Below are 13,407 nucleotides of genomic sequence, written 5' to 3'. Positions count from 1 at the left end.
TCTGGAAACCTGCACTGAGGTGACATTAGAGCAGTGAAGTGTGCGTTCATAGAACAAAAACATTTTAAATAAAACATATTTCTTTCCTCAGGTTAGAGAATCAGTGATAAATCGTTTTCTAATTGCAAAACACCATTTTCTTCTTTCGGATTTGGTAGTAGAAGAAGAAGTTCCCAATATCAGGTAAAAAAAAAAAAAGAGACCTTTTTTATTATTTCTTTTAAAATTATTTGTATTGTATTATATTAAAATTTCATGTAAATATAATATTTTTATCAGTGTATGGTGTGCATTTGGGCCCCTAATAATACTGGAAACTGGTAAAGCCTGATTAATGCCTAATGTTACACTAGTTGGAGTTTTTCTGTTAGAACAAGTCACACGAGATCCTCTCCATCACATCCAGTGGACCCCCATCTCACCTCCCAGCACCTCCAGGTGAACTTCACCAGTCTTGGCTATCTTCTCATTCCAGTCACATGAAGTTTTGACAGCATCCCCTCCAGCACATCATCCTCCTGCTTTCCTCGCCTCCCTATGCCGGGGTCTCCTTTATTCTCCCATCACAGGGCAGTGGGGGTGGCTGAGAACTTGCCCACTGAGATTCTGGGTGGCATGGAGAGGTCTGTTCCAGCACCACAGCTCGGAGACACAGAGCTGCCATGTGTTTGGTGAGGGGCAAAGGCAGCAGGGAACAATGGATATTTACATAGAAGTTGGGAATTGACTGTGTTTATTTGCTTGATTGTCTCCCTATCATTTAGAATAATCCTCAGATAGTCTCAACTCAGGTGGATGCATGAAAGACGAAAGAGAACTTTCTATACTGGTGGGCTTGCACAGTCTGTTAACTTCATGACCCTCCCTGTGATTAAATCTCTTGGTCTCCTGAAAAGGTCATTTCCTATGCATGTACTTCCTCTCCACCATCAAGTTGGCAAGGAGACAAAAAACTGTGCAATCCGTGGCAGCCCCTTCTTTTGGCTTTGCCTCCATCCTCGTACAGAAGGGAGGCTGTGCCCACATAAATTCATGCAAACCCTCTCTCTTTATTCCAGGCCCAGAGTCCAGTCATTGAATGTTTGTTTGTTTGTTTTTCAGTCATGAAAATTACACTTTAGAATAGATGATGATTTTTCATGCTGTTTTTCCATTTCTTTTCTTTCTTTTTCTTTTTTCTGCTTTACTTTCTGCATTAAGTTCTGAAGGCTCGGGGTATGTTCTTCCTTCTTTTAATTCTGGTTTGTTCTTGGCTTTAAAGTAAAATGTTTCTGTATATAATGGTCCCAGCCACCAAGATGCTCTCAAGCTGACTGTTAGGGAGGCAGCAAAGTCTCATGATAGGAGGCACCTCTCTGAGAGGGAGAAAGTATTGAGAAAAGAAGGGATGTACCATGTCATGACCCCCCGCAAAGGTTTCTCTCTGAGGTCCCCAAGTTTGGGTTAGGTAGCTGTCCTGGCAGAGGGATTAAGAAGATGGGCTGTAATTTGTAACAATGTGGATGGACCTTGAGGGCATTATGTTAAATGAGATGAGTCAGACAGAGAAAGACAAATACTATATGATTCTCACTTATACGTGGAATCTAAAAAAGCCAAACTAATAAAAACCGAGACTAGAATGTTAGTCAGTAGGGGTTGGGGGTGGGGGAAACTGGGGAGATGTTTAAGGGTAAAAACCTGTAACCAGTAGATAAATCAGTCCTGGAGATCTAATGCACAGCATGGTGATTATAGTCAGCAATACTGATTATAAACTTCAGAGTTACTAAGAGACTAGATCTTAATAATTCTCACCACAAAAAAAGAAATAATAATTATGTGAAGTGATAGATAGAAGTGTTGGTTAATGCTACAGTGGTAACATATTGCCATATATAAATGTATCAAACCAAGACGTTGTACACTTTAAACGTATACAGTGTTATATGTCAATTATACCTCAATTAAAGTAAAAAATAAATTAAAACGTATAATAAATCAAAAAAAGAGATTTGCAAAAATGTAAAACAGTGTCACTCTCCTCGCACTCTTTGTTTTGGAAAGGATAGTTATTTTTCATAATTTTATATCGTGTTAACATGTAATGGGCTTATTCTTGTCTTAAATGAGTTAATGAATAAATATATGTAAATGTTAAAAGAAGAAGAAGCTGGGCTGTGTAGTCAGGGTGATCTGATTTTGAACCCCAACTCCCTCTCCTCCTATTTGGCAAATTCTATCACCTCTTGGAGCCTCCAGTTTCTTCATATGAAAAATGGGATAAATATACTTGTAAGGATTAGAAATATTATACATAAGGCACCTAGCACTCTGCTTGAACCAGAGAAGTGCTGGTAAATGGTGGTTCCTTTGCGCTCTGTGGGACAGAAGACCCTGGGAAGCAACTGGGAACAACAGCCCCCGGAAGCCCCTTGGAGCCATCGTCTCCCCGGCTGGCACGTGTCTCTTGGAAAGAGGGCTCCAGTCCAGCAGGCCGCCTGGCCAGCTCTGATACCCACAGGGAAGTAGAGCAGCGTGAGCGCTGCCAGCCCGAGGCCAGCTCTGCACCGCTGGCTTTGTTCTGTGGCTCTCGGGCATAGTCATTAACGTCAGCTTCCTGATACGCAGTCACAGTTGTGTTTCTGTTTAGTCTCTGGGGCAGAATTAAGTTATTTTCTCCATGGCCCTTTCTCCCCTGTGATTCACTGCGTTGCTTTCATCTTCTAGGAAGTGTTAATGGAGGTCATCTCAGTGAGAGGAAGAGAGATGTGAGAGAAGGATCCCCCTGCTCTCCCTCCCTTCCTCCTGTCTCCACCCCCTCCTTTCTCCAACATAATCACTGGCATCATAATCATTGTCATCGTCCCAACAGTCACTATGTTAGGGCCTCTAATGCTAGACCAGTGCCAGGGTGCTCTGTATACACCTCCTCACAAAGTCCTCTCAACAACCCCATTTTACAGATGATGAAACAGAGACTTCAAGAGGTGAAATAATTTGCCCAAGGTGAGCAGGATTCACACCTAGTTTTGCCTAACTGCAGAGAGTGAGGTATCCCTGGAAGGGCCTGAGAAGGCTGTAACCATCAGCTGCCCTGTGAGTGCAGCAGGCTAATGAGGGCTCCAGGGGCCCAGGAGAGGGAGCCCTGCTTCGGGCTGATGCGGCTGGGCCTCTGGGGAAGGGGAAATACTGGCCCTGCAAAGTGGTGAAACTGCAACCGAGTGGGTGGATGAGGAGGGAGGTGGAAGGAGGCATTCAGCATGCAGGATTGGCATGAGTGAAAGCAGACAGTAGGAGAGCACAGGACGCGTTTGAGGGGCTGGTGGATAAGCAAGGCAGACAGCAAGCAGGAAGTGCAGGGAGGGACCAGAACATGAATTTCATCCTCTGATTGGTAGCAGTTAAAATGAATGTTAATAATCTACAGAGTGGGCTCTCCCCAATCTTGGGAGAACTTCTTGACAATTTCCACCCTCCTTAAAAAGACAAGGAGTTTTTCAGGGGCTTGTGAGGGACCTTGGGGCAGCATTTGGGAAGTTGTCTCAAGACTTTCCAGATCTTTCTTTTCCCTGGCATCCTAATCTTGTTCTGTAATCATTAGCATTTTGGGCCTGAGCCTTTTCAAGCTGGCAGAACAAAAACGACCACTGAGGCCAAGGAGAAAAGGTCGGAAGAAGGTGACAGCCCAAAACCTGTCTGATGGAGACATAAAGCTGCTGGTGAACATTATCCGGGCTTACGACATTCCAGTGAGGAAGCCAACGACAAGGTGAGAGCCCTCTGAACAGCCCTGGGATGGAATGTGCAGGATCCAACCTCTTTAGAGCACGTTCACTCTCGTTTTTAACATAGTTGTTCCTCTGTGGGGGCCGAGGGCAGGGATGGCGGGGAGGAAGAGGGTTCTTGATGAAGTCAGGGCCCTATTGGTTGCAAGTAACAGAACCAAATCAGTCAGTTTAGGGTAAAGAGGGGATTTATTGGGAATATCTCATAGAACTCAAGAACAAGAGGTACAGCCAGACTACATGGTAGAAGTAAAGATTAAAATGGGCTTCTTCAGAGGCCCCATTGTTCCTCTTGCTTGCTTCCCTCTGTGGGTTTGCTTTATTCTTCTCCATGTGATGGAAGTGGTCCATCCTGTCAGGGTACCACCCACCAGGTGTCAGCTTCCCAGGAGTGAATCTGAAGATCCTAACTTGGGTCAGGTGTTGATCCATGTCTAGTCACCTACAGTCAGAGAGGCAGGTCACAAGGACCTGTCCTGAAGATGGAGGACAGTTCTCAGAGAAGTGGGTGAGAGCTGGGCAGATACCCAAAAGGTATATATTCTAGATTCTGAAACATGTGTTTGAGCACAAAACTATGACTTCTCTTTTATCTGCTCAGAGAAGTGAATTATGTCTACTGTATTTCATTACACTGGGGCAATGGGGAGCCCCTCACCATAGGTAAGGTGAGGCAAAGTTTCTTATCCCCTTAGAGAACAGAGATGGAAGGACCAAGAATTACTTCTCTTTGCTGGTGCCCTTGTCAATGTCATGAGGGAAACTATAATTTAGTGTACATTCACCGTGTTCTAGGCACTATGCTAGGCACTTTCATTTATATTATTTCACTTACTTCTCACTACTATTAACTGTCTCCATTTTACAAAAGGGAAAATGGAAATGAAGGGAGTGTAAGTGGCTTGCCCAAGGTCATCCAGCTCTCTGATCACAGAAGCACACCCTGCTAGCCTCTGGCATCTTTTGTCCCTAGGGTCTTCCCTTTAAATTATCCACCCCCTATTATTTTGCCCTACTTTATTTTTCTGCTGACTAACTCTTCCACCCATTACAGAACATCTGATCATCACCAGCTATTCTCGGTGTTTTGTTATATGTAAGTGTCCATTTAAGCTCTTGAATCTGTGCCATAGCATTGCTTCCTTAAGCCACACAGCCCAACATTCATCTTGATTGCATTAAAGTTTAACTGTGGGGTGAAAAGCTGTTTTTTTAAAAAAGATATGTAGGTGTTTCTCTTATTTTTGGTTTCCATGAAGTTTTTTAAGAGTTAAACCATTTCATTCAAATAATTACAGGGAAGCATAGTTGATCCTATATGTTATACATTTCAGTGTAAACTCATCAAGTCAGTTCAAATATCAACTCTTGCACTAAACCCATGCAAATCTTAACCTTCTGCCCTTGCAACTAAACTAAATAGGATTGTTCAACTCCTTCTCTGCACTCTTATGGCCCATGCCCACCTCTCTAGTCTAACATATATCCCACTATATTGTGATTATTTGTTTATCTAGTTTGAGCCGAAGTTTATCTTATTTGCCTTTGCAACCCCAGTGTCTAACACAGGGCCTAAAGTATAGTAGGTACTTAACAAGTGTTTGTGTAATAATGTAATTGACAGTGTTCCAAACAGGAAAAGGTTTTCTCTGGCCGCTGTTGTGTTAAATGTTCTACTTTCATTGCCTCATAGTTTGTCTGAAACGCTTTCTGTGAAAAGGTAAAACAGTCTGGTGGAAAAAGATAATTTGTACTTTGCTAAGCAAATGAATGTGAAATACTTAGCAAACCATAAAATTCAAAACAAATAGGCAGGGGCTTCCCTGGTGGCACAGTGGTTAAGAATCCACCTGCCAATGCAGGGGACACGGGTTCGAGCCCTGGTCCCAGAAGATTCCACATGCCACAGAGCAACTAAGCCCGTGTGCCACAACTACTGAGCCTGCGCTCTAGAGCCCGCGAGCCACAACTACTGAAGCCCGTGCGCCCAAAGCCCGTGCTCTGCAACAAGAGAAGCCTCTGCAATGAGAAGCCCATGCACCGCAACAAAGAGTAGCCCCCGCGCCCTGCAACTAGAGAAAGCCCACACTCAGCAACAAAGACCCAATGCAGCCAAAAATAAATAAATAAAATAAATTTATAAAAAGAAAAACAAAAACAAATATGCAAGTGGGTTGTTGGGATGAGGGGGAAGGTATCTGGGAGAGGATCTCTGGACATGACCTTCATTTCTCCCTTTAAGAATGGCAGCTCAAAAGGAAAAGAGGGCAAGACTCGTAGATCCTAACTCAAGCTAGGAATCCCTGACCGCCTTTCCCATTGATGCTTGGCAGGCCCAGAGAGAGATGTCTTACCTGGGATACATAGCTCATGTTTACTGCAGAGTGCACGTTCAAAGAAAATACAGTGGGAAAGGACCAGAATTGGATGGAGGCAGGGCAGGCTGGTTAGGAAGCTCGGGATTCTGCTACCTGAGAGGGATTGAGGTTCTCAATTATGGGGGAAAAGGCACCCATGAGAGAGCAGAGAGAAGAGGTCCCTTTCCTCTATTCCAGCCAGACATGCAGGCCTATGGATGAAAGTTGGGAAGGCTCTCGTAATCACTAGGTGACTGAGGAGGACCAGAGCATGCAAAAAGACTTCTGAAGCATCAACAAGCTTAGAGAGTATGTCTGTCACCATAGCCACCAACACCATACATCTTTGGAGAAACCGTCTGCAAAGTATATAATTAGACTTTCTATGCCATTTATTTCTTTCATACATTTTCTCTCCTAGCAAATTCCAGCAGCCATCGAGATCTTCAAGGACTTTCAGCGAAAAGCATGCTGCTTCCCCAACCACACCAAGCGCAACCCACAGTGCTGACTACGCCCTCGGCCAGGTGAAATACCCCAGTGCTGGATCTCCACTTAGAATCTTGCCCCTTCTATTTTTAAGAATTGCCTAGAAAGTTCATAGTCTGTTTTCTGCCTTGTTTTCTTTGGAAACACACCATTTAGAAATATATTTTACCTCTGTTAGGATCAAAATAATTCTACTGTTACAGATTCTTTGCTCTTGATTTTAAGGTTTTAGTACGTCCTTTTGTAGAAGTTTCATTTCAGCGAACAATTTGCCATACAACTACAGCTGAAGGTCCAAACCCCAGCTGGAATGAAGAACTCGAACTTCCATTTAGGTAGGCATATTTTCCTCATTCTACAAGTGACTCCAATCAAGAATAAAATGGGAAAATATCCAACTTCCGAAACTTGGGTTCATTGTTGGGACACCCCACTCCTCTCCAGGCTCTGGCTTCTTACAGCCCAAGCTTCCCAGTCCCTCAATCCCACAGCCTCTACACTGTTTTTCTTTTCTTCCCCATCTCCCCAACTCTGGAAGCTGTAAGTAATTTTGAAGCTCCCTAGTTCCCATAAATTAAGCTTTCTCCCTCATCAGAAATACATAGGCATTTAAAATTTTTGATTAAATGATTTTACATATTTAAAAGACTCTTTATTTCAGATCTTGAAGCAACCCAGAAATTATCTAGTCTAGTGCTCTACTTTTATAGAAAATAAACTAAAACCTAAAGATGAAAGGTGACTTGCTTAATGCCAAATAGTAAATTAGAGACTGAGCAAGGGTTAGAACTAGTTAAGTCAGAAGGGAGAAACAGATACCACTCTTATACATAGTACAAGCAAAAAGAATGAGAAAAGTTAAAGGCAAATGCTCAGCACAACAGATGCAGTAGCCTGGTCTTGAGCCATGCCATGGAGAGGCCTGCTTGGGCCAGGCTTGGCTGGACTCAGAGCAGGTGATGTTATAAGAGATGAACCTCACCCCTACCTTGCTTTACTTATCTGTGGGGAAAGTGAGTGGGAAGCAGGGACCATCCAACCAGCCACATAACAACAGGTTTATGACCAGGGGATGGTCTGACAGAGAAGCACCTTCCAGAGCCCAGTTGCTTAGGAAGTCCACATACCAGCATCAGTATCAGCTGGAGACCTTGTATGTAGCCAGCTGGCTCCTTGCAGAGCTCACCATGGTTGGGAGATGATGTGAGACTCACCAGGACAAGCCAGCAAAAGGGTTTGTCTCTCCGCACGGAGCCTGCTGTCTACTGCCTTGCCATTTGAGTACAGGCACTACCTTAGAGGGTCTCCGTGCTAGAGAAATCCTTTAAATGAGACAACTGCCATTAGTCCTCCTATCTATGCTCATATTCAGGTATTTTTCCAGTTTGGACGTTTGAGTACTCATTATTTCTCTTTTGCTCTTTTCATGCTCCCTGATCATGGGTGCCCATTTGCAGGGCCCCCAATGGGGATTACAGCACCACCAGTTTGCAGTCAGTGAAAGATGACGTGTTCATCAACATTTTAGATGAAGTTCTATATGATGTCTTAGAGGTAAGTTCACGTTTTTGAGAAAGATGTCTGTATTCATTTTCCTATCCTCTACCCATTGTGTTAAGTCCTGTCAGGGAGGAGAAAATTTCCCCTTATGCTTGTATGTTCTTTTGGCTGGTCTAATAATTAAATTGACACAAGACAGATTAACAGGGGAAAAATAAACAACTTTTAATTTTATATGTACAAAGGTCTCATAGATATATGATCTAGGAAGTGACCAAAACAGACAGCTTTTATACCTTTTAGACAAAGAAACAATAAATTTGTGAAGAATTGACAAGACATAGATGTTTGGTTTGGGGTAAATTAGTAAAGAAATAACAAGGTTTGTTTGTACAGCCTCCTCAGCCCTGGATTCCCTGTCTCTGGTGATAAGGATGTCTCTCTACCCCCAGGTGCAGGGAGGGCACCTTTCACACAGGAGATTTATTTCCTGCTTTCTGCAGACAAAGGAGGGTCAGAGTGTTTTTGCACCAGCTGCTTTTCAAGTAACTTGAATTCAAAGTAATCCACGTGCCACTTTGGCACATTTGGGGGCAGCCTGCCCTGAGCCGCATCAATCCCAAAATTTGGAATTTTTGAAACCTGACATGTATAAACGGGGAAAGAAAGAAGGGAGGAAGAGAACCAGTTTTTTTATTTTCAACTTGACTGTCTGCTATGATCCACGAATTGTACTAGGGGCTTTTTATACACTGTCTTAATTTTAAAATACCCCTACAAAGTAGATTGTTAAATTCCCAATTTATTGATGAGGAAACTGAGGTTCAGAGAAGTTAAATGACTTTCCTAGGGTCACAGAACTATTAAGTGTCTTAACCAGAATGTGACTTAGATCTGTTTAACTTAAACCTACCGGGCTTTCAGCTAAAATCCTGCTGCTTTCTTACTTCCTATCCGGAGTTGTTAAACAATTATCACTTCCCACCCCTCCTTTAGGATGACCGTGAAAGAGGAAGTGGAATCCACACCCGTATTGAGAGACACTGGTTGGGATGTGTGAAAATTCCATTTAGCACGATATATTTCCAGGCAAGGGTAAGCATCAAAAGTAAGAATTTCACAGGAATAGGGAACTGCTCTATCCATTTTTCCTGTTAAAGGTTTTTTTGTGGAAGTATACCCTTAACACTGAGAGAACCTATGTGCAAGGCCACTATTGGAAAGATAAAAATCCCTATATAAAGTCATTGATCTTCTGTCATATTTGCATGACTTATTAAAACATCTGTCTTTCTTACAGTTAGTAGTTAATGTACAACTTTGCCAATCTGAGAATTTTTTAACTTTTAAATGAAAGTGAAGAAGGTAGGACAAAGTAGAAACTTGTCAAAAATGACAAAAGTGGAGTGGATAGAGAAGCCTGAAAATAACTTGAAGAAAACAACCAGGCCAGTTGATGGCCCATTTTAATCAAGTGCTTTAATGTTTCCAGAGTCCTCACCATTTCAAAAATGAAAAATGGTTGGTAGCGCCTTGCTCAACTAAAATACCATTCTTCGGAGTTTAACAATTTTGCTTAAGGGGATCCGTTAGGTTAACAATTCTTGAATGGCATAGTAGCTCTAATCTGAGACAGTTAAAGATTCTGAAATGGCTTTAATATCCCAGTATTAAATCCATAGCAACAGGAGGCTTTGAGCCAAAGACTGTGTTAATCTCACACAGCTACAAGAGGAAAAAGTTTAAATCCACATGTGATGACCACATTAGAGCAAATGCTGCCTGGGTCATGGTCTCAAGCAAGGCCAAGAACAAAACTCAAATATGAGAGGCTTGGATTGGTTGGAATTTCAAGAATCATTTGGAATTGCAATCCTCCCTAGACCAAAGGGACTGTCTACAAGTGATGCTGCAGCTATACGCGTGCCAAAAATTTTACATTTCCCTCTTCGAATAGATTTGAAATGAAAAAATTTTAAAGAGCACATCATTTTGCAAATCAAACTGCCCATGTTATTTGACGTTACATTTGGGAGGGTACTCAGAAGTAATTACTCCAAACTCCTTCTTGATAAATGAATCTCCTTTACTATATCCTAGTAATACCCATACTCTCTAGAAGCAGGGGCCTTACTGCCTCATAAGGTAGCTTGCTCTCTTTCCAAATCTCTGTCATAAATTTCTTCTTTAAACTGTGCCATAACTAAATTCCTCCCTGGGACCCCCATTCATAGGTCCTGGTTTGGAGCTATACAAAACAAGGAGACTCCTAATTTGGTAATAATAGTAGGAATAACTATATTTATCAGGTGCATATTATTGATATATACCATTTCTAGCTAGTTTATATGTCACCTTAATTAAACCTCACAACAGCTCAATAGACATTATTATCCCCATTTTATAGATGAAAAAAACAGAAGCCTAGAAAGGTAAGTAACTACTCAAATCCCGAAGTTTACAGCAGATCTGGGATTCAACTTTTACCAATTTCCAACATTTTACATTGGCTTATCCTTGAAGAAGGAGATTGGTAAAAGTAGAGAGACCTATTCAACTTCTGAGTTTATACATTTCAATATTGCTTTTGAGAATGATTTTATCACATTTGTCATTTTAAATGTTTTGCCTGATTCCAAAGCTCATGCTCTTAAATGAACCGACAGGGCACATCCGACAATATCTGGAGACATTTTTTGGTTGTTGCAACTAGTAGGGGTGCAACTGGTATCTAGTGTATTGAGGGAGGAATGCTGCAAACACCCTACAAGGCACAGGACAGCTCTCCATAACAAAGAGTTCTCCGGCCCCAAACATCAACAGTGCCCAGGGTGAGAGACTCTGTCTTAAATTCTTACACTTCAACTATTTGGAGACAGTGTCCACTCCCTCCTGGCTCATCTATCTGTTCTACAGACCAGATGTGCCCAGTTATTTCAGCTGTACTTTATACGGCACTGTATTTATATTCTTCTTCTCCTTGTACCCTCTCATCTGCCTGGGTACATACAGGCTTTGGGGGAACTCCACCAATGTAAAGAGGAAAATAAATAAGAGCTTCCTTCATTCCTCTCTAGAGGACATATTCACTGAAATAAAAATTGGATTCTCTGAAAATCTGTGAATTTCAAAGTCTAGCCCTGAGTAGTTTTGTAGTACTAGACAGTCTTCCATAAACTTACTGTTGCTTTGACTACAAAGGAGTAAGAACTTCTGCCTTTTTGAACCTCTACATAATTTAGGTCATTTTATGTAAGAGGCTTGTAATTCGCTCAGCCTACATTTATTGAGCACCTCCTGTGTATCAAAAACACTGTGGTATATTGGAGATGGATGATACAAAAAAGAGCACAATACAGATTCTATTTGCAAAGAACAATTATCTAAAAGAACATGATAAATACGCACACGACAGTAGAGTCTGGCAGAACGTGTCAATGCAATAAATGAAAGAAGCAAGTTGTATGTAAGGCTGGTGGAGATAAAACAAATCACGAAGGAGATAATATCTGACCTGAGCCTTGAAAAATGATTAACATTCTAAAAGGTGGAGATGGGAAGCTGAGGCATCCCAGAAAACGGGACTGGCTGCCAGCTAACACTTACTGAGCACTTAGCACAGGACAGGCGTTTTTCTTAGTGTTTTACATCTATTAATCCATTCAGCATACATAATTACCCTACAAAGTAGATACTATTATTATCTCCTTTTTACAAATGCACAAGCTGAGACACTTTGAGTTTAATTCAGGATTTGAACACAGGCAACCTAGTGTTGGAATCAACTTGCATAACTAGCACATGTTCCACTGAACCAAGCAAAGAAGGCAGGGAAAGAGAGAGCCCTTGCTGTGACAGCTTAAGGAGACAAGCCTGGAGAGACGGGTTGGGCCCTGAATACAGCCTGAGCAGTTTTTACTGAATTCATCAGATGATGAGGAGTTGACACTTACCTTTGAACTTGTGTTGGAAAATCACCAGGATGTTTACAGAACGGTATTTTCTTCACAGATTGATGGGACATTTAAAATCAATATTCCCCCAGTTCTTCTGGGCTACAGTAAGGAACGAAGTGTGATTATTGAGCGGGGTTTTGACGCTGTCCGAAGCCTAAGTGAAGGCTCTTACATCACCCTGTTCATTACCTTGGAGCCTCAGCTGGTTCCTGGGGAGTCGGTTCGAGAAAAGGTAACTGCGTACTCTCTGGAATTGCATGTCTGACGCGGACGGAACCTGAGGAATGCTTGCTAGGCCATGCTTTTATAAAATTGTACTGAATGGCACAAGCAGAGGTTTCCTTACTTCAGTATCCATTTATTACTCTTTCGGTTTGGACAGAATGAAGGTTAGAGAACAGCAGTGTGGGTCTGTAGTTCATTGAGTCAATAATCAGGTCAATCAGCAATTTAAACTTTTAGCAAAGCAAAACAAATATAAACAGGCTCTACTTTTAGAAGAATTTTCTCATTGGGTAGAAACTGAAATATGAAAGTAGAAAAGCAGATTGCTTTATTATCTTGACACTTACTGGCAAGCGTGCTGAAATGAATTTCTAAATCTGACCTCAAGTCCCTGGTCATGTTGTATATTGAATCAATTCATAGGATCATAAAACCAGGTGACCTTCAGGGGTCACCACAGTTTATTTCAGTGCCTTCGGACAGAAACAAGTAAGTATATGCACAAGTACTCTAATTTTGCACAGCTCTAGAGAAAAAGAATTTCTAGAACTTCTACTTGTTAGCAACTGTTTCCCAACCTTCAGAATTGGGAGATACTTTCTTAATGTAACATACTTGTGCAGCATTGATGTATACTGCCCTTATCAGACTTGGGAGAAAGATTGATCATGACCTCTTATTATTATAAACTAAATCAGTAATGACAACCACCACCACCACCACCATGTGCTGAGTTGTCACTCTGTCCAGAGCACTCTGTCAGGCATTGACATGTGTCCTCTCTCTGAATACTCACAGTTGTCTTGTATGGTGGGTCTTCAACTAGGAGATGAGGAAAATGGGGCTGAACTGTCCAAGTTCACCCCGGGGAAGTAAATGGCAGTGCTAACAATTAAACATCTGTCTGACTTTAAGTCATATATATTCAACAAATATTTACTGAGCATCTTCTGTGTGACAGGCATTTTTTAGGCACTGGGAATATAGCTGCCTAATAAAGCAAATAAAAATTCCAAATTGTTAACTACTAAGCTACACTGCCCAAATTATTATGCTGACTCTTTATCCACTGTAATTAAGACTCAGACAGAGATGAAAAACAATGAGCACATT

The 13,407-nt window shown here is 41.8% G+C and overlaps 1 protein-coding gene and 1 long non-coding RNA gene across 16 annotated transcripts in view; one reads left to right on the top strand and one right to left on the bottom strand.

The window, feature by feature from the left end:
- The window catches only part of LOC117197712 (uncharacterized), a 180,266-nt gene that overhangs the window by 138,607 nt on the left and 28,252 nt on the right, over positions 1-13,407 (bottom strand). The window lies entirely within an intron of this gene.
- The window catches only part of CC2D2A (coiled-coil and C2 domain containing 2A), a 137,868-nt gene that overhangs the window by 101,718 nt on the left and 22,743 nt on the right, over positions 1-13,407 (top strand). For all 15 annotated transcript variants that reach the window (XR_004478510.2, XR_004478511.2, XM_033410669.2 and 12 more), the window contains 7 exons: positions 92-183; positions 3,584-3,751; positions 6,546-6,651; positions 6,839-6,948; positions 8,071-8,167; positions 9,110-9,208; positions 12,125-12,301. Coding sequence is in view for 13 of the 15 variants with exons in the window: in XM_033410669.2 (XP_033266560.2) it covers positions 92-183; positions 3,584-3,751; positions 6,546-6,651; positions 6,839-6,948; positions 8,071-8,167; positions 9,110-9,208; positions 12,125-12,301 (849 nt within the window). In the remaining 2 variants the exon portion in view is untranslated. The remainder of the gene's footprint in view (positions 1-91; positions 184-3,583; positions 3,752-6,545; positions 6,652-6,838; positions 6,949-8,070; positions 8,168-9,109; positions 9,209-12,124; positions 12,302-13,407) is intronic.

The sequence above is a fragment of the Orcinus orca genome, chromosome 4, assembly GCF_937001465.1.
Source record: "Orcinus orca chromosome 4, mOrcOrc1.1, whole genome shotgun sequence".
In the NCBI taxonomy this organism is placed as follows: domain Eukaryota; kingdom Metazoa; phylum Chordata; class Mammalia; order Artiodactyla; family Delphinidae; genus Orcinus; species Orcinus orca.
Note: the sequence above shows the minus strand (reverse complement) of the source record. Positions and strands in the feature narration are given on the sequence as shown.